This window comes from Microtus oregoni, unplaced genomic scaffold, assembly GCF_018167655.1.
Source record: "Microtus oregoni isolate MIOR12 unplaced genomic scaffold, Mior012 000015F_ref0000493, whole genome shotgun sequence".
Lineage (NCBI taxonomy): Eukaryota > Metazoa > Chordata > Mammalia > Rodentia > Cricetidae > Microtus > Microtus oregoni.
The window spans coordinates 39,575,798-39,597,240 of NW_024543074.1; the positions used below are offsets into that span (position 1 = coordinate 39,575,798).

General features: G+C 45.3%; 1 protein-coding gene across 1 annotated transcript; it reads right to left on the reverse strand.

Moving 5' to 3' along the window:
- Window positions 1-1,697: 1,697 nt before the first annotated feature.
- On the reverse strand, window positions 1,698-11,904 carry Trim58 (tripartite motif containing 58). The gene is made up of 6 exons (XM_041665631.1): window positions 11,485-11,904; window positions 9,471-9,566; window positions 6,490-6,720; window positions 5,671-5,693; window positions 5,474-5,574; window positions 1,698-2,665 (listed from the first exon to the last, which is right to left on the reverse strand). The coding sequence occupies exons 1-6, from the start codon at window positions 11,902-11,904 to the stop codon at window positions 2,076-2,078; spliced, it is 1,461 nt and encodes a 486-aa protein (XP_041521565.1). The 3' UTR covers window positions 1,698-2,075.
- Between the last annotated feature and the right edge of the window lie 9,539 nt (window positions 11,905-21,443).

Consider the following 21,443-nt stretch of genomic DNA (forward strand, 5'->3'; position numbering starts at 1 on the left):
CTAAAAAGACATGTCAATAACATGATTAGAAGTAATAATGTGGATTATAAAAATATCCATGGAAAAGGAAAACATTTTGAGTTTTCAAGTAAAATTGAAGAGGAAGATGAAATTTTTGGTAGACCATTAAGATAAAGGTAACTGAATTTACCAATAATTCCTATAGGGCTGGCATTTCAGAACTTGACACTTTGTAATGTTTGTTTAACACTTATTTATCAGATACAGATACAGAGAGAGGCGATAGCAAGGGAGCCTTCAATGACCTTTAAGGGTTTTGTTAGAAAGACGTAGAATATACTTGGAAAATAAGACGAACATTATTATTATTTCATCACCATCCTTAAATAGTATTTAAGTAAGAGTTAAATTCTGGCTACTCATCAATGGTAACTTCAGAAGTCTCTGTTACAATACATGGGTGTCATCAGGGTTTCCTGCATAGGATCCATTTCCAGAAGCTGAGTCTGAGTGAGAACGAATATTGTTTGACTGAGGTCTTTAGAACCAGTAACAGGTAAAGGGGCAGAAAGTAAGCATATGCCGCTTCCATCCTGCAGAAAAGGACACTGAATGGGAAGTCAGCTTTTAAGCCAGTTACCTAGTCATTATTAGATCCTGAAAGAAAAAAAATCTAAACTCCTGAGAAATTCCTGCCTGTTTGGATACTGAGGATTGAGTTCAGGATGTTGAACAAGACAGGCAAGTACTTTACAACTAAGTTACATTCTCTGACTTTGAGGTAGGATCTTGCTATGGAGCCCACACTCAAAGTCCAGCCTCTACCTCCTTGATGCTAGGATGACAGGCACGCACCACCACCAATGCTAGAGCACAGGCTTCCTTTAAAAAAATTATCCTAAGGGATAAGCCCTTGTTAGGAGCACTTGTTACTCTTACAGAGGACCAGGGCTGGTTCCCAGAAGCCACATGAGGGCTTATCATTGTTTATAACTCCAGCTCAAGGAGATCTGACTCCCTCTTCTGGCCTCCTCGGGCACTACACACACGCAGTGCACAAGCATTTGTGGGAGTAACACCCATACACATAATTTAAGTAAATCTTTAAGATAAAAAGCATTTAAAGTATTTCAAAATAAGCAATGAATCCAAAGACAAAATGGGGAGATCTAGGAATCAGTGATGTCGGATTTAGAGTAATGAACTTCAAAATAATTGACAACTGGTTCTAAAATAAAGGGGACAGGGACTGGAAAGATGGCTCAGTGGTTAAAACTGCTTGCTGCTCCAGAGGACTGGAGTCCCAATCCCAGTTCCCAGCATCCATGTTGGGCAGCCCACAACTGCATGTAATTCCAGCTGCAGGAATCTGACGCCCTCTTCTGGCCTCAGCGGGCACTTGCATTGATGTAGCATACACATGCACAGACATATACACATAAAAAAACTTTAAACAGAAAAGATAGAAAGTAATTGTCTGTAGCGCTAGGAAATACAAACATATGAAGGAATGACTCTGGATACATTCATCTAGAAGGAACTTTAAGACTAAGTAGGATGAGACATAAAGCAAAAGAAAGCGAGAAAATAAAATCAAGAAAGGAAAATTAAAAAAGATTCAGAATATGGGTCTCACTAGAATAATATCAGGTTATTTTGAAGTCATCTTATTTCTCAGCAAAGCATTGTGGCACACACCTGCTCCCAGGCCACTGAGGCAAGAGTTTGGGGGACAGCCTAGGCTATACAGCAAGACTGTGTCTCAAAAACAAAACAAACAGAAACGAGCAGAACTGATACTCCTAAATCCCATTACATGAAATGTTGAGGCTGAAAGGACAATACATTTAGTTCTAGCTTTTACTGTGAGCATGTACCAAGGAAGGACGAGATGGCTGGCAAGGGGGTTTGATGAGCCTGCTGCCGTCTCTGCCATTCCGTCCACATTCACTCCTCGGTGTGTGAACCACCCTGGATCCACTCCCTAGTCCCCACCGGAGAATTTCCACAGAACAGGCCGCAGAGCTGGCGCGGCTGTGGTTTGCTGAAGCAGAGCACAGCCATGATGGTCATCCACCCAGGGCCTCTGTGAAGCACAGCACGTCTGGGTGGTTTTAGCAGTCCTCACTTCTAACAGCAGCAGCGAGATCAAGGAGACCTCTGGGGGTCCAGTTTCCAGGTCCCGCTTCTGTCATGGGTGGCAAGATAAGAGGAGTCGCGTCACAGACAAAAAAGTAGGGTCTGAGGATGCCGGAGAAGAGATGGCTGAACGTGTAGATGTAAGACCCATTTGTGATGTTGTAGAAGGAGATTTCGCCTGCTTCATAGTCCAGAAAGATCCCAATGCGGCGAGGTCGCTCATCTTGTAACGTAGGCACCGAGGGAGAGGACAGGACCATGTACTCGCTTCCCCTCAGCAGCCACATGGCCCAGAAGCCGTTCTCTGGAGATGGTGTGGTTTCCCCCTTTCTCGGCACTGAGTCTTGGCAAACCCCTAGGCCCCACTCTGCTCCTTCTCCCACGATGACTTCCCAGTAGTGCCTCCCAGAGGAGAAGCCCTGCAGGCCCAGGATGCAGGGCCAGGTGTCAAAGCGCTCAGGATTGCTTGGGACATCCCTCCAGACCTCCGCATCCTGCACACTGCGCAGGTCGGCCGTCAAGAGCAGGCTGGGGTGGGCAGTGGCGGGGTCCAGCTTCACGTCCACTGTGGAGTTTTACCAAGCGTGAGAACGAGCTGAAAGGTCTAGTAAAACCTTCTCCCTCCCTCCCTCCCTCCCTCCCTCCCTCCCTCCCTCCCCCCTTCCTCTTCCCTCCCTCCCTCCCTCCCCCTTCCCCCTCCCTCCCTCCCTCTCCCCTTCCTCCTCCCTCCCTCCCTCCCTCCCTCCCTCCCTTTCTCCCTCCCTCCCTTCTACTGTGCATAGGATGGACCCCAGGGCCTTGCATAGCATCACTGAGCTTCAGTTCCAGCTGGGGAAAACTCAGGCACCACTAAGAACACTCAAAAGCTGACCCTGGCAAAAGCCATGATTTGGGCCTCACAGAATTCTGCTGTACACAATGGGACTTGCATTGTCCAGTGACACAGTAAAATCCATTGCTTTATGTGCAAAGGAGAAATAAATAACCAAGAAAGTACAGAACGTGTGACCTCCAGACCACTAACCACACTGACGTTCCTGGAAGGAGGAGTCCGGCGTAGGGAGGGGTAGGGATGGGGTAGAAGAAGCTGAGCCTCTTCTCCTTGCTCCCTACTCATCTTTTCTGCCTGCCTGTCCATCTGTAACTCTTTCACAATAAATGGCAAGTGGTGTCTCCCTGTGTTCTGTCAGCAGGCCTCACGAATTAACTGGATTAGTTGATCCCGAGGACAGGGGTCCTAAGAAACTCTACTGACCACTCATCAATCACAAGTACAGGACAGGACCAACTGCAATGCTGTTCTTGCAGCCGTTTAAAGATGAGTTAACACCAATACTCCCTAAAAAGTTCTATAAACAGAAAGGGAAAGTATGCTACCAAACTCGTTCCATGGAGCCAGGATCACCCTAATATCAAGACCAGAGAGAGGCACAGCAGAAAACTACAAACTTCCCTGATGAAAATGGTGCAGACAATTTCACTCAAATATTTTCAAACCAAATTTAAGAAAATTTAAGAATGCCATATTCCATTGCCATGTTGGTTTCATTCTAGCTATGAAAAGACGGTTCAATAACCAGTACAAGTAACTCAGCTGTGATGGCTACTCTTATGGCAACTTGACACAAGCTAGAGTTTCTAAAAGGAGGGCACTTCCATTGAGAAAATTCCTCCAAAAATCGGTTGTAAGGCATTTTCTTAATTAGTGGTTGATGGGGAAGGGCCCAGCCCACTGTGGAAGGTACCATCTGTGCATTGGTGGTTCTGAGTTCTATAAGAAAGCAGGCTGGACAAGCCAGTAAGCAGCAACCCTCCATGGCCTCTGCATCAGCTCCTGCCTCCAGGTTTCTGTCCTGCTTGAGTTTCTGTCCTGATTTCCTTTGATGGTGAACTAATTCACACACCTCTTCCCTGGAACCTGCAAACCCCATTGAGGTAGGACCCTGACAGATGTCACCCCAATGTGTGGCCACAACACATGTAAAGAAGTGGAGTAGAAGAGAAAATCCAGGTGTAAACTCACATAGCTACAACCAAATGAATCTCAACAAAAATGCCAGAATCATGCATTGGGGGTAAAAATGAGTCTCTTCAGCAAGTGGTGCTGGGTAACTGGATGCCCAAATGCCAAAGAATGAAGCTAGACCTTTATCATTGAGCTGACACACAAAAAAAATCAACTCAAAGTAAATCAAAAGCCTTAATTGAAGATGTAGGACTCTGAAATTGGTAATGGGAAATATCTATCATCTACTCAGATTAGGACATGAAATCAAAAAGCGGGGAGGATATTTGAGTGAGGGTCAGAGACAGACAGGAGGTAAGAGGGCCCTAAAGCTTCAGCATGAGCAAAGTACAATGACGCTCATATATAACAAGGTCAGAAAGAACCCACTGCTGGGGATAGAAGGATCCCCAGTGGTTAAGAGCACAGGGTGCTCTTGTAGAGAATCTGGGGTTTTGTTCCCAGCAACTACATTGTGTCGCATAACCATCTATATATAACTCCAGAGATCTGATGTCCTTGTCAGGTCTCTAAGGACACTGTACACACATGGTACAGGCAAAACAACTCATATGGAAAAATAAAAATAAAGAAACCACTTTTAAAAGAAAGAAACCCATTATTTTGCATGCTTACTTAAAAAAATCAAAGCAAAAACAAATACAACCCCTCCCCCAATAAAACTCTTACAATGGAGGCCACAACCTACTTGCTATTGATGGGGTAGGGTAAATGTCAGTCTTGAGGGGTGTACTGCCTGCCTGATTCCATCTCTTGGCTGATCTTGTCAGAAAGGGAACCGGGTTAGATTCCTAGTTAGGGAACCCACTGGAGCATGGCATTGTTGGAGGGAAGAATCTAACACATTTTTGGTGACCAAGGGTGCTAGGGTCATTGAGAGAAAGGGGAAAAAATGATAATCTTTGCTTCATTTGTCCTTCTCCCTGATGACAAGCACCAAGGCAGAGGTTAAGCTCTGGGTCTCACGGTCCACTCATGACAGCATGCTCTCAAATAAGTCTTGTCTCTGGGATTTGGGGCTCTGATTGTTACCACTGAGTGGCTGCAGTGAGAGGCTGGCCCAGGCATCAAGATTCTCTCTACAAATGCGGCATGCTTCGGGTAAGAATAGGCAGCCTGGGGAGCCGAGAGGAAAAGGCGTAGCTAACAGCTGAGTCTGCGCACGCGCACATTCTAGTCTTAGTTTATCTTTCCCACACGTTGTGAGACTTTTACAGGCGACATGGAGAGAGATTGGGAGTTTTTCTTTCCCCAGTTCTGGCCCAGTATAACTTCCTTTGATCTCTTCCTGTCTCTTACTCTTTTTGTAAAAGGGAGCATGGTGGACCTGAGGTCCTGGATGCTTACCTTGGAATTTCTTCAGCATCTCCCTCATCCCAGGGATGCGACATACTGTCTTCAGCTCCAAGGGGACCGCCTCTGGTTCCAGCCGTGTGACAGCTTTGCTTCTGGAAGCATGCAGAGGCCACGGGAGTCAGTGTGGTCACCAGGGGCCTGCCTCCCCTACACCAGCCACCGCACACTGATTCAGAAATGAAACATACCTGGTCAAGACTCCTCTCACGCCCTGGAAATGAAAGACACACAGGGATGAGTCAAGCCTCTGACCTATTCCTGAAGTCAGCCTGGGTGCACAGTAAAGAGGGCGATAGAAATATTTAAGAGTTGCTAACACCTAAGATGAGGCTTCAGGGAACAGCGAATCCCTGCTCTTTATAGGAAGAAAGGGCTTTAAATAACCAAGAGTCTCGGTGGCGAAATCAGTCACAATCAGAACAGGATCATGCCACACACAGTTTACATCCATTCCCCCAAAATCCATCTGGTTAGCTATTTTTCTGAGCCAATAATTCTGCCAATTGATTCTTTTGGTAGAGTTACAAGTTACACTCTGTACTTAATGAAGACAGAATTGGGGGGAAAGATATCAAAATATCGGAAGGATTTATTTGAGGTCAATACCACACAGATGTTACCCTTACTGCCTTTGTAAGTGAATACTAAATGTCTGATTCTTTGATCCATCACACCAAGGCTGATCCCTTGATCTGCATTGATAAGAAGGGAAGCCATTAATATCTGGTAACACCTTATCTTTGAAAAGGTGTGTGTGTGTGAAAATTACCTGAAATCTAAAGACAGTCAATATAAAACTTTTTGTAAACACTAAATTGTTTAACGTGTGTCATTTAAGCTTTTTGTTAAAGCTGGCTCTCTAAGGGTCCCCTCAGATTCTCATGTCTTCTGCATCAGCTCTACATTCTTTTAGGAGCAAGCATGCCTAGGTGCTGGTATGCAGATGACAAAATCTCACCTCTGTCCCTTAGCCTCACATCTGCCTCCACCCCAGAAGCTAGCCTCACCTCCAGCAGCCCCAGGGCTGGCCGCTGGCTCCTCTCCTCCAGCTCCTCAGCCAGTTCCTTCAGGGCCTTGTTCTGTTGGATCAGCCTGTTCCTGCTGTCCCGCAGTCTCTGCAGGGTGGCTCGCTCTTCCTCTTCTAGCCGCCTCAGTTGCAGCTGCTCCTCCTGGGCCAGAAACCCCCGGTGTTTCTCAAACTCCAGCCTGAAGCGCTGTCTCTGCATCTCCACTTTCTCCTGTGGAGACAAAGCAACCTGGGTCATGGAGGATGTTGAGAGGTACCACTGGGGGGGCTCCTGCTTACAAGTGTGGGGAGTAGAGCTAGGGAGGCATGCCCAGAGTCAGGTCTGCTTGTCTCTCAAACTGACTGTTGGCTGTGTTCTAACAGCATGAGTACGCCATTTGTATGGCGGATGGGGGCCTGGCACAGCAACAGTTTGAGAAAGGTTACTGGACTCAGAACCTCAATCAGACAGAGATTTGAAGGCAAACATTTCTGGATACAAGCTTCAGTATCATATGTAAAATAGGAGAGAAGTGTGGGGGTGTAATTCAGTGCCATCCGCCCATCTGCGGACAGTGTCCAGCCCACACACAACACTAGTTACTGTTGATTCTACCAGCTACTGTATCTACTAGAAACAGCAACGGAGAGATTAAAGAAACCTGGATTTGTAACTGTGAAAAGCTTGAGATTAAGAACGGATGTTCTTTATAGTGCTTGTGTGTGTGTGTGTGTGTGTGTGCATGTGCATGTGTGTATGTGTGTGTAGAAATGTGTTCATCTCTCAGTACATATGTAGAGGCCAGAGATTTACTTTAGGTATCTCCCTCTATCGTCCTCCCTCTCCCCCTCATTTTTATGACAGGGTTTCTACCCGAACCCTGTGCTCGCTGTTTAGGCTGAGCTGGTCTGCCTGTCTCTGATCCCCAAACCCCAACACTGAGGTTACAGGCATGCACTGCCACCCCAAATTTTGGTGTGAGTGCTGGGGACTCAAATTCAGGTCCTCGTGGTTGCATGACAAGCACGCTAGCTCTTGAGTCGTCTCCCTGGCTCTAAATGTCCTTTACTATGTGATAATGGCGGCTCACATTTTCTGCACAGCCAAGAGAGAGCTGAGTGCTCCTCAGGCAGGGGCTTGCACATCAGATTTAGATCTTTATCCTGGTTTCCACCTTTAACGTCTAGGCTCCAATGAGATCCAAGGAATAGATTTTGTTATGGGTTATTGTATCTCAGTTTGATTCTCGCAAAATTAGTATTTAGGAAATCAGCTGTAAACCAAGGGTAGGAAGCAAATTATCCCCCGAAGCATCTACCTCCTGCATTCTCCGCTCTGTTTCTAATGTTTTTAATTTCTTGGTTTCACTGAAGGACAGATTTTTTTTTCTTTTAGAACCAGCTGTATTAACATCTCCCTCTCTTAAGACAACACCTTCCTCCTGTATTCATCTCCTCTCTTTTCACATTTTCTAAACCACTACATTCATAATGTGATGGCCACTTTCTAAAATCAAATAAATCAGAATTTCAGGCCCTGATTTCTGAAAGGTAAGGCTCCTGTTAAATATACACCACACACCCCGGTGTGGGAGGCAATGGTACTGTTGCGCGGGACCGAGAGCGGAGCTGTGGGGTTACAGAGCGGGTCAAACCAGCAGATGAGAGGCAATGGTGAGGAGAGACTTCTGTAACCCATCCTCCTTCATCCCATCCTTCTGCCTGTGAAAGTTACGGAGACAGGAAGAAGGACCCTGTATTTATCCAACTTCCTTTGTTGCCCGTGTCTCCTATGGACACATGGCTGACTGTAAACCATGTAGGAGCACTAGTCTTAACAGGAATCTTAGCATCATGTCTATGTTAGCATAGCCATTAGGACATCTAGATATGAAGACTGGGGTCTTTGATATGGGACTCTGACTTCCTAGGTCTATGGACAGGCTAAGATCAAGAGAAAGTGACTTGGTTCATAAGCCTGGATATTATTAATTTGAGAACTAACGGTTAACTTCACCCATATTGGACAGTGTGATTGGAATGGAATAAGACTTATCCCAGAAGAAAAATGTAGGAAAAAAAACCAATTCTTATAGGGGAAATAATTTGTCTATAAAGGACTGTATTCTCAACAAAAAACAAGAAGGAAATATCTAGAAAAAAATGCAAAAAATAATAGAGACAGTTATTTGTAGAAGGAGAAAAATAAGAATGTATCTTGGATATTACACAACGCAATGTATACATGATATGCCTATGATTTCTAAGTTTCATATTCTGACACCACTGAGAGTCTGACCTGACATCTCTGTGGCACCGGTGTGGGGAGAATCTTATACACGGTAGCAGGTGTGTTCAGCCCACAGCCCATGGGCGGTCTGAGTGTGTGCTGGGGGACAGTTGTGAATGCAGCCCAACAGTGTTAGGTCTCAGTGTCAAAAGGTTGTGTCAGCAGCATTCCTGACTCTGCCCACTAGGTGGCAGCAGCATGCTCCAATTTGTGGCACATCTGGAGATAACCCACGTCCAGAAACACTGCATCCACAGGTATACAGATTAGATGCATAAGGAAGAAAAGGGACTGGGTGAGGTGCAGAAGGGGAATACGTGGTTGGGTGACTGCAGACGGCTTATTGTCCTTCTGTGTATAGGATGGTTGCTGCTTTCTGTACTCTTGTTAAAGTGTTGTGTAGCACTGGTTTTCATTCCTCTCACAGAGCTGTCCAGGAATCATGGATTGAGGTGACTGGCTTTTAGCAGTGAGTTTGCCGGTAAGATTCAGAGAGCAAAGCTACTTACTTAGAAGTCAGGTCATATCAACAGGACGCAACAGGGGTAGGTTGACCTAGGAGGACACTGGGATGCTTCCTGGAGGAGACAGAGTCAGGAATGGGAGCAGGAGAGTGAGCGAGTTAAAGGTGACAGCAGGATGTCTTACATCCTCGGCCTGAAAGCTCCCTGAAGCCACAGCTGTGTCCTCACCTTCCAAATGACAGTCTTCTTCCCCACGTTGGTCTCCTGCATCAGAGCCTCCTCCATGTCCTTCCTCACAAGTTCCAAAGCCGCTCGGAGCATCCTCTGTTTGGGAAGACAACACAAGACCATTGCAGGTGCGCTCTTTCAGGCCTCCAGTTGGCTTAGATGTACAGGACAAAGAGCAGCTGGGGAGTCCCTAACTGGCCTAACTCAGTACTTACCAAATTCAGCAGATATGGTCCTAAAAGTGTCTCATTATGTCACTCTTTCCAATAGTAATACAAAATGTCACAATGTGAGGTGAAAGGATATAGCAACAATAGAATACAGATAAGGGATACACTTAATGGTTAGAAATACAATTATGATGGTAAGTAGTTGTATTTTATAAAATATAATGCCAAATTTGAAAGAATGTTTACAGTGAATTTATAAAAACTATGATGTCATAGAGGAATTGCCATCTATTGTTGACAGACTGAAGTATGATGGCATTTCTTATTACTTAAGAGCTTTTTATTCTTTTTTACACTTTTCAGTGTGTGTGTGTGTGTGTGTGTGTGTGTGGTGTGTGTGTGTGTGTGTGCCCACAAGAGTGCCAGAGACACATATGGAGGTCAGAGACAACCTGCAGGGGCCAGCTATCCTTCGATCATGTGGGTTTAGGGATCAAACTCAGACTATCAAGTTGCCAGCAAGTGCCCCTACCCAAGGAGTGGAGAGGATGCACCAAAGGCTACATCTCCTTTGGGCAATAGGATCCTGCAGGAGGCAAGCGTGTATACCTGGTTACAGAGGACACACACAAATACGCTTTGGGAAGGAAAATATATGGACCTCACTGTGAAAGTTACCCAATAAATTCTACATACACACACACACACACACACACACACACACACACACACACGGCTTACACCTGAAAGGAGGCCACCATAGCACTCTGTAAAACGTGCTTTTAAAAGCCTTGGAACTCGTGGGGGCGCCTGACAAGACTGAGGTGGGATTTGCTTTGCTGTTGGGACATTTTGCTCTGTCAGCCCCAAGAAACCATGAGCCAGGCCAAGGAGGTGACAAACAGCATGGCAGGCCTGGGGACAACAGTGACAGGGCGGATTCTGCTGGATCTGTGTTTGGTTAGGATAAGGGCTGTGCACACTTAGCCTTAGACAGCTGTAACTGACTGGCTGAGAGGTCTAGATGGTGTTTATTTGGCATTTAACTGAAAAAGAAACTACAGACTTGTTATAGAAAACAGTATCAGAAATGTCTCACTAGCCAAGCTCTGTGCAACATTTTCAGAACTTAAACAGGTAGGATCATAATTTTTAAATCTAATTTAAAAAATACCTCACGCCTGAATTTTTTTAAAATCAAGAGGAAGCAAGCAATAAAATCAAGAGATATATTTCCAATGAGTTGAGGAAAATACCCCAATTAATTTTAATCTAGTTTTAATTAATTAATTGTAATTTTAGAGAAAATAAACCAGCCAACATTTTAAGAACGTCGGTGCTCCTTCCAACAGGGTGGTTAAGCTTGCCAACGGCAGGAAAACCACACTGGCTTCCCTGGTAGGGTTGTTCAGGAAGTTGAAAACTTAAATATACTTAAAACGTGTCCAGCAAATTTGGCGGAAGATGAGCCAGCAGGCTTCTGCTGTTGCCGAGATAATTAATACACACAGAGGCTGGAAGCCTTAGGGAGCCCCCTCTTTATAGAAAGCAGCGACTGTGCTCTCTCTCAGCAGGGGCGACCCACCGGCAGCAAGAGGCCCATTGTCATCAGAGGCTGTGCTTAGCAGTTGCCCAGCCCCCGGGTTTCCCAGGGGCAAAAGCCACAGCTCTGGGAAGTGTGAGCTAGTAAGGATGGAGAAGCCAGGGAAGAAAGGAGCTTGGGAGCTACGTAGGAGAGTCGGTCGCACCTTTTGGATCTGTATGAATATGGCCTTTTACATTCCCAGAGCAGCCTGCCCCAGGGTCTTCCCATTTTCCACACGGGAACCTGAGCAGCGTCTCACCTGGTAGCGGCTGGCAGCCTCCTGCAGCGGTTCAGTGCGGTGGCTCTGGTGCTCAGGGCTAGTGTCACAGACCCAGCACAGCAACGTATGGTCCTCCTCGCAGAAGCGGCTCAGGTCCTCGCCGTGCCTCGCGCACTGGCGCGTCCCTGGGTGTCCTGTACCCAATCCCAGTTGCCGCACGCTGTCTACCAGACTGGCCAGCTGCCGATTGGGCCTGAAGCTGGCGGGCCTGAAGGGACCTCTGCACTGGGGACAGGCGTAAACGTCGCCCTGAGCGCTGTCCGACTTCTCGCAAAACTCGGAGATGCACCGCAGGCAGAAGCTGTGGCCACAATCCACACTTATGGGCTCCTGCAGAAAGTCCAGGCACACGGAGCACCGAGCCTCCTCCCGCAGCCGCTCCCCGGGTGCAGTGGCCATGGCCCTGGCCGGTGACAGCAGCTCCTGCTGCCCTAGCGGTCTGCACAGAAGGAAGAAAACCCACAAGGAGGGGTGCAAGCCTTTGGGGTGTTATCTCCTGGGCTGGGCCGGATCCAGCAGCCAAAAAGAACCACTCGTGGTGACAGCAACAAGTTTAGTAACTGTCACCTCCTAAGAAACCTTTTCTTATTTTTTCTATTTTTTATTTTTCTACTCCTCCTCCACTAGTGTTATTTGAGCTCTTTAATGTAATGCAGCGTTTACCATCCTGACTCACATTAGAGGTGACTGAAATTGCACTGTTTTGTGGTGTGGATGGAGCCCAGGGCCTCACACAAGCCAGGCAAGTTCTACCACTGAGGAACGTCTCCAGTACTCATTTTACCTTTTATTTTGAGACAGGGCTCTATCAAATTTGCCCAGGCTGGCCTTGAATTCACACTGTAGTCTAGGCTGGTTTTGAACTCACTCTGCCACCCAGTCTGACTTTGAATGCTCTGTCTTCCTGGCTCAGTTTCCCAAGTAGTCGATGATAGAAGTACACCAAGGCCAGCTAAGTTGCCCTGCTGTTGGTTGTTTTATTTATTCTTTTGCTCTTTCCGGGGGGGGGGGAAGCAAATAAATATACACATGGAGGCTTAATTCTTACTTATAAAGGCCCTGTCTTAGCTTGGCTTCTCACCAGCTTTTCTTAACTTAAATTATCCCATCTAACTTTTGCCTCTGGGGCTTTTCCTTTTCTTACTTCTGTAATCTGACTTTCACTTTTCCTTGGTGGATGGCTGTGTGGCTGGATGGCTGGCCCTTCTTTTCTTACTCCTTGATTAATCTCTCTTTTTCTGCTCCTATTTATTCTCTCTGCCTGCCAACCCCTCCTACCCTTTCTCCTGTCTTGCTATTGGCTGTTCAGTTCTTTATTAGACCAATCAGGTGTTTTAGACAGGCAAAGTAGCACAGCTTCACAGAAGTTAAACAAATGCAACATAAAAGAATGCAACCCATTTTTGCATCATTAAACAAATATTCCACAGCATAAACAAATGTAACACATCTTAAAAATCACATTTCCTTCTTTTTGTCTAAAAAAAAGAAAGGTTTTAACTTTAACACAGTAAAACTACATGCAACAAAAACAATTATCAAGTAAGAATTACATTTACAATACCTAGTTCACTTGTATTTAGTATATTCAGAGAAAATACTACATTATCTATATTATTGAGTCCAAGGTTTTATACCTAACTTACTTTCTATCATAACTAAGAAAAACTGAAACTCTAAGTATTTAGTGTTTAACTCCATCAAAGACCCTAGAAGGAGTTACCATTACCTAACAACAGAGACATTTGGCTGCCTGGAGTCAGCCAAAGTTCCTCTGCAATGTTGTGGCATCCATCTTCAGCCTACAGGCCTAGAGTATCTGGCAGACTTTTCAGTGAAGCAGGAAATTTGAAGGACTGTTCTACCTTGTTCAGGAAAAATTCAGCAGTCACTTTTCTGAGGGTTCTGCATGTCCAGTCTGCATAGCACACAATCAAGCAGTCAAAACAAAAGCAGTTTCTTGCCCAAATGACTAATCTTGGGAAAACAAACCCCTATGGAGTTTCTTCAATGTCCATCATCCTTTTAAAAAGTAAATTGGTGCTGCCAGGTACAGATGTGTCTCATTGTCATGAAAACCCCTAAGTTAAGAAAACATTTTAAATACAATATTCTATAGATCTTTGAAGTGTTTGAAAAACATTTATCAAACTAAAATATGTCTCTGTGTGATCTAGAAAACATACCTAACACATCTACAAATTTGATTGTTATCAATGACTAACTACTAGCCTGTGCTTCTTGATTATCTTAAATAGTTTATAATAATAGCTTCCAAAAACTAGAATTTTGCCTTACATTTTTAAATAAACTATATAAATACAATACCTTAAACAAGAGTATCTATCTATCTATGTACATATATTTACAGTGTAACAAAAAGAACTTTAAATTTGAATCAATATCCTATATTCCTCTAAATGATAACAACCATCCATAACCCACTAAATAACCAAAAGCCTCCACATCCCTCTTGGGAATGTGGGTGTCATGGTCTCCAAACTGCTTCCTGTTGTCTTTGAATGAAGTATCTTTTAGGGTCCCTGAGAAAATTCAGAGAATGTGCAGGTCCTGAGAAAACCAGCAGTAACCTTTGTCAACATATATCGCCTGTCAAGATTCAGGAGGTTTTCCCTGATCCAATCAAATTAGCTTGGAAGGAATCCACAGCCTCTCATTTCTCACAGGAACAAAAGCAAAAAGCTCTTCTCCAAAGCATTTTTGGTGTCCATTTCACAAATACAATTTTTGACTTCCATTTTAAAGTTAAGGCATTCTTTAAATATCTAGGCTGGTTTATTTTATCAGTCCTTCTTTCAATCCCATGGCTCTTAGCAACTGTTATTAGCTTATCAGCATTCAAAAAATTCAAAACCAACACAATACTATCTAGGATCTAGACTCCCTGCGTGTTTTCAATCTTGTGGCTTTTTTAATATTACTAATAGTTTCTCTTTGAAGGTTTTATTATTTGTTAACTCTTTCTTTTTGTAACTATCTGCGCCCATTTTCTTTCTTTCTCAAGTCTATGCACATTCTAAAACACACTGGAACCTGTTTAGAGGGTTTCTTTTTCCTGTCAGGACCTCCTATACTGCATATCTCTAGTCTTTTTTGACCCCATGAACAAACTTCAAACTGCTAAACTACACGGCTTCACCTGCTCTTGGGCCATGAAAGGCAAATCTAAAACTCGTGGCCGGTCAGAGGTGTGACCAGGAACTGCTTTCAAACTTCCTCGAGCTCTAGAATGCTGATGTTTGTACTGACACAGAACTTAGTTTTTTGTTCCTACTTAACAGGGCTCACCAGCAAGCAGAAACTCTTAAAGGAGCCATATCCTCTTTTTTTTTTTTTTTAAAGCTTTCTCAGGCACTGTAGAAATTCCAGCTCTTGTTGGCACACCAAAATGTTGTTGGTTGTTCACTCTTTTGGCTATTTGGTAGACCCCCAAAGAGCAAAAGAGCCCAAAGAGCAAAAAACGACCACAGCATTGCCCATCCTTCCAAAAAGCATTGAAAGCCCAGAAGATGGCTTAGTAGGCAAAGATGCTCTCCATCAAGTCTGATGACCTGAGTTTGAGCCCCCCAGACTCACAATATAAAAAAGTTTACTGACTCATAAAAGTTAGCTTCTGGCCTCCATGGGTGTGCTGAGGCTGTGCCGCCCCTTACACGCACACATACACGAACTCTAAATCTAAAATGAACAAAGCTCCCACTTTCCTGAAGCATGCGGACTCAGGGTTAGCTCTCAAGTCTGTCAGCACATGGCATTCCACATGAAGTTGACTTGGGGTGGTCAGCCTCCTACTAGAGCGAACTGAGAAGTGCCCTGGCTCATGCCACTGCCAGCCAGTGTGGAGCACACCTGCCCTCTTTCCTCCCCAACTTATTGAATGGCACCATGGGCTTTTTCTGCTGTAATCGCTATTTTAAAAAATCCTACACAAAATACTTATATATATTTTTAAACTTTTTCCTTTAAACTTGAGATTTCCTACTTTCAGAAATAAACGACCTCTTGAAGGGAAGATGTGTGGCATGACAAGTATGATAATGAGAACAGTAAAATGGGTGTCCTCCTGCCCAAGGAGGACAGAAGAAGGCACAGGATCCCCTGAAGCTAGAGTTACAGGTGCTTGTGAGCCACCTGACTTGGGTGCCAGGAATGGAACTCATGCCCTCTGCAAGACCTCTTGACCACTGAGTCCTCTCTTCAGCCTCTGGATGAGCAAATCCAGCCCATGGAAGCTGCCTCCTCTTGGGACCGAGTCACAACACATCCCCTATGAGATCACTTTACCCCAAGCCTCAGTCTCCCCCATTCAACATGCAGGTGGTGGCTGGCATGCTTCTGCCACGTCCATCCGTATGTCCCGTCTCCAGCATGCACGTATTCGTTGGGAGTCTCAGAGGCAGTGCTGCGGACTAAGGCACAAGGAGAAGGCTGGAAATTGAACCCCATCCCTCCAGAAACCCTGTGCTCAGTTGGTGGAGACCTACTCAGAATCAGCAAACAAGGACATGTCCTGATCCTGTGGGAGCATAGCACAGGACTCCACCATGAAGCTCCGGTGGTTGGACCTCAAAGTTCTCTGAACTAACAGGGGAAAGGTGAGGACAAGCTGGCAACAGAAAGCCCCTGTTCCAGGCTGTGTGGCCCCAAAGTGTCCCGGGCAGAAGGGCTGACCATTTCCAAACAATTAAGAAGTTTCCAGTAGCAGACAAGGTAGCAAGGAGTGGCAGGCTGGTGACTCAGGACCTGGCAGAGCTTAATCATGAGATAAATCTTGGCTTGGAGCTTTGGTGGGGTAAAGGGTCAGAGTGCTCTTGGGGCCAGCTGTCTCGGGGTTAGGTGGATAATTGAAACGGATTCTTCAGAGCCAACTGCAGAAAACATTTAAGATGTGACATCAGGGAAGAAAGGGGCAAAAGGCTTAGGGAGAGCAAAATAGATCTTGATTACAGAATGAGTGATTTGGGGCAGACTGTGCCTGTTTCTTATGCTGTATTTCACCTCACAGCCAAGGATGATGGTGCTTAAGTTTCTCTCTCTCTCTCTCTCTCTCTCTCTCTCTCTCTCTCGATTCTTCAGAGTATTAAATAGGTACCGCCATGCTTAAAATAGGCTACCATATAGTAATTGTATGTAACTGAAGAAAAAAAGAAAAAAATTGGAATACAAAGAGAAGCTGTGTTAGTACTGGGAGGTTTCTTGCCAATTTCTTTTGCCCCCGGAACATTACAAAATGATGGAAACATATGGCTACTCACCAAATACCAGCAGAATAAATAAGAAAGTGGACCAACAGAATTAAGAGTCTATCACAGATGCTCTATAAGAGAGAGTTAAATCTGTGCTTTTCTACAGAGCACACAGGTGTCCTTGTGTCTCCATTGCTCAGTCAGATGATGCAGCATCATCCTAATTGACCAAATAGGGTACCAGTTGCTCTCGGGCCTCACCTGAAGCAAGGCTTCCATACCTAGTAGGCTAATGTAAGGGACAATATGCTTTGGGTGGGGGTGAGGGTGGGCATCAAGGAAGGTGATGTGGGGTGTGTGTGTGTGTGTGTGTAGACATATGTGTACCATGGTGCACATATCATACAGAGGTCAGAGGACAACTTGTAAGAGTCTTTCCATCATGTGTGTTTAGGGGCTCAATCCCAGGTTTTCGGGCTTGACAGCAAGCACCTTTAGCCACTGATCCACCTCACTGGCCCCAGTGTTGCCGAAATGACACAAAATTCCATTATGGATACCCATCTAGGTAAGTGGTGGACAGAAATGAGAGGAATTGTCGTATAAGAGAAATATGTGAGAACGCTTCCCTGGCACTTTCTAGCTCTCTGGGAAAGAGAGGGTCTAATTGGAATTTTCATTTTCTCGGGGTCTTTTCTTTTTGATGCAGTACCTGCTTCCATGCAGCCCAGCTGTGCCTAGAGACCCAGTCTGCCCTCCCTGCTCCTTGCAGCCCACAAGCTGGCTCATGGTCAGGCTGCCTGGGTGGATCCAAGTCTTATTCCAGCCTGCCTTTCTCTCGACCCCTCTTCTCCACCTGGGTTCTGTCTTCTCTGACGTTGGATTAGTTCAGTGACATCTGTACCCCAAGTATCTTCTTCACTCCTTTGAGTCCTTGGTCTGGTTTCCACTGCGTCCATTGTGGGTTCTTTGCAATGTGTCATGCTTCCTGTGCTCCTTGCTTTCACCTTTGTACCACTAGAGGGAGCCACAGCCCAGGGCTCAGCCCAGTCCCCTAGTCTGTGTGCTCCTGGGTAGCTGGCCTTTCTCTCTCCCTTTGCCTCTCCCTCCTCCTCCCTCTCTTCCTCCATCTCCATCTCCCCCTCTTTTCCTCCCTCCCTTGCTCCTGCCTCTCTCTCTCTCTCCCCTCTTCCTTTTCCTCCCTCCCTCTTCCCCCACCGCTCAACTGCTCAACCACAGAACTCAGGAGCAACAGTCACTGACTCAGCAAGTCCTTTCCTGCCTGTTCTATTTTTAGAACTTCAGTTTGTTTGCATTTAAGCAATTGTGTCCCACATTTTTCTCCTAATTTTAAAAATTGTGACAGACATACGTTACAAAATTTACAACTTTAAATGTACTCAAATGTTTAAAATCTGAATTTTAAGTGTACAGTTTAAAATGTAAGTGTATATAGGTCAATGCCATGGAAGATATTTATAATGTATTGGTTTTCTCTAAAGCATCTCCCCTCTTATCCAACGGAAGAAAGCCCTGTACCCACTAAACAATAAACTCCTCTCCCCACCCCACCATTCTTCCGGTGCTTATGATGACTACAGATTACTTTGCAAAAGGGGACCCAGATATTTGTCATTTTTGTGACTGGATAATCTCACTTAGCTCACACCCTCAGGCCTCATTCACCATGTGACCTCCTGTGGTCTGTCCCCACCCGCTAGTCCAAGTAAGAAGCCCTTCACTACCCTCTCTGTTTTATAGAAACCAGTGGGGAGGGAAGTCCTTCCATCTAAAACACTTGGGCTAGGAGCGAGAGAGAAATCGGGAGAGACCTTGGAGGGTGTTTGAATGTGGTGTCTCTGACAAGATGCAACATTCTCCAAAGAAACAAGACAAAAAATCAGCCCCATAAAAGATTACAGAGTACAATATAAATTTATTTTTTTTGGCCTTTAGAATTAAAATTTCTTCAGAATTTTTTGGTTGTGAAGTTTGTCTGGAAAGCAGATCTTCACAGAAGAATGCGGTGATCGGGAGCACCAGCCCAAAGAGTCCCCAAACTCCCCAGCTCCCTGTGGAGAAGGAAGCTCTCTCCATACACCTGATCCATCACTCTGATTTGGGGACTGATGCCTGGTCTCTTGAGTATTTCTTACTGGCTCCAGACCGCCTGGCAGTCCTGGTATCTCTTGAAGAGCTGACATGCATTTGTGTTCTTGGTGGAGCGAGTTTGATTGCAGCATCTGAGATTCCCAGAATGTTCCTCAGAGTTCCATAGTGAAGGACAGCAGCTTCAAAGCTGAGATAGACCTGGGTTGGCACCCAGTGCTCTGCTAAGCCCTTCAAGGACCCTGGTGAGTCACTCAGGCCTTCCTGCCTCCACCCTCTGCTGCTTGCACACAGGTATTGTGGATAGAGATGGGGATTCTAAACTGTACCAGCAGCTGCTCCCAGACCTGGCTCCACAGGGGAGAAGGAAAGGAAACCAGACCTTTGGGGAACACATCCAGTTGTCTGCAGGGTCTAATTGTTCTGAAGTTCTTTCTTCTCCATTGTGAATTCAACACGGGGTATTCAAAAGCTAGACTTTCTAATTATGTACCAATTGGCTCATGAAAACAATAACAAATTATCTGTTGATTTAAGATGCGACTGTCTTGAAGGGAGTAGCTATTGACTCCTAGATTAGCATTTTTCTCCTATGGCTCTTGGGTTTTAATTTATTCGGTGGTTTAATTCACTTGCTTGATTTCAGCGAACAGTTCTAAATTCATAGCAGCCCTTTTGCCCTAGCCTGCCCTTGGAACACAAACAAATACCAATAAAATTCCAGTGTTGTCTATTACTCTGGAAGATGCTGCCAGGCAATGTTGGAGACAGAAATACACCCACAGCACAGCAACGAGATCGAACTGCTGCCGAATTCCTTAGAGAAAAGACAAAACAGGCAAATACGCTGGAAGATAATTCTCCCAACAACCAATCTGATTCTGGACTTCCCAGACCAAGTCAGAAATAAGAGCAATGTTGGTATGGGTTCTAAGACAGTCAGGGTTTTTAGGAAGTTAATATGACTTTTGGAAATATCTCCTCCTCCGTCCTCAAACTGGCAAAGCTGTATTAAGATTTGGTCAACATACTCATCTAATTTGTAAAACAAGCAAGCACCTTTTTGTTTGTGAGATCATAGAACTACATTCTAGAAAACAATTGGCTATATCTCCCATCCGCCAAACCATTATTCCTTGTATGGTTGCTTACGCAGTGTAGTCTTCCGAACAACTGAAAGCCGGAGTTGTAGAACATCCCTCCCTTTAAATCCAAACGTATTTACCCAACGTCACCAACTGCTGATGCCATTTCTAAATTTAATTATATAGCTGGGTGTGGTGGCACACAACTGTAATCCCAGCAGGTGGGAGTAGAAGGAGGCAGATCTCTGTGGGTGTGAGGGCAGCTTGGTCTGCATTGCATAGCAAGTTTCCAGTCAGTCTGGGATGCATAGTTAGACGAGAGAGAGAGAGAGAGAGAGAGAGAGAGAGAGAGAGAGAGAGAGGAGGGAGGGAGAGAAAGAAAATGTTATAAATCAGTTCTTCTATGTGATGTTTATCTCTCTTTTTCTGCATCAAATGAAACAACCTCTTCTTCATTTTTCTTTCACGTAGTTCTAAATCCGCAGACCATTCTAATCATCTAGAAGCTGCTAGAGCTCAGCCTCAAGAAGTGAAAACCAGCAAGAGAGACACTGTGCCCACCTAACCTGAGTGCATGACACCAGCAGTGTTTTATGACCAGGCCGGAGAGGATTCTCCCACTCCCTGCATCTGGAGCGGAAAAGTTACTAGATACTCTTGGTGCTGTAGGAAGCTTGCACGCCTATGAACAAGTTAGCTTTCCAGTATTGGGATCAAATGCCAGAGATGGTTGATTTAGTACGGATATGTTTATTTTGACTCATAGGCTCCAGTCCATGCCCACTGGCACTGCGGCTTCGGATCTGTGATGGTAAAACAGATTAGAGGAACACTGGGGTAGGAGCACAGGAGTTAGAGCACTCATGTTAGGAGGTTAGATATTATGTTACTAATAGTGTCAATGAGAACTCATGGTTGCAATCACTCCTTTTAACACACATCTTTCTTTCTCTTTAGCTGTGTGTGGGTGGGTGGGTGGGTGGGTGGGGAGACCAGGATGACTTGACTCCCTGACAGCTTATGGCTTTGTTTTGTTTTGTTTTTAATTTTGCATTAAAAGTGTGTGTGTGTGTGTGTGTGTGTGTGTGTGTTTCTGAGCATATGCACATGCTGTGGTGGGCTTGTGAAGGTCAGAAGACAATTTGTGGAAGTTCTGCCCTTCTGTTATATGGGGCCTAGGGATCAAACTCGGATCAGGATTAAGTAAGTCCCTTTACCTTCTCGCCAGCCTTCATGGCTATTTTCCCCCCCGACATAATCATCCCCTTCCTTCTTAGAGGTGATTGTGTGTCTTGCTCCAGGAAGGAAAAGCTCTGTGGTGACCTGGCTGAACCTTGGCCATCAGCTCCTTGACAATCTCACTCTCTGTCACACCTCTGCCTGGGAGGCCTGATAGCTGGAACTGTCATGTCCCCAGGTTGCCTTTGGCTGGCTCTGGCTCATGACACGGCTGTGACTTTGTAAACCCCAGGACCCTCCAGCCTCTGCTTAAGCTGGTGTTGACCTGAACCAAAGCTCTGTTGGTTTGTTTCTGCAG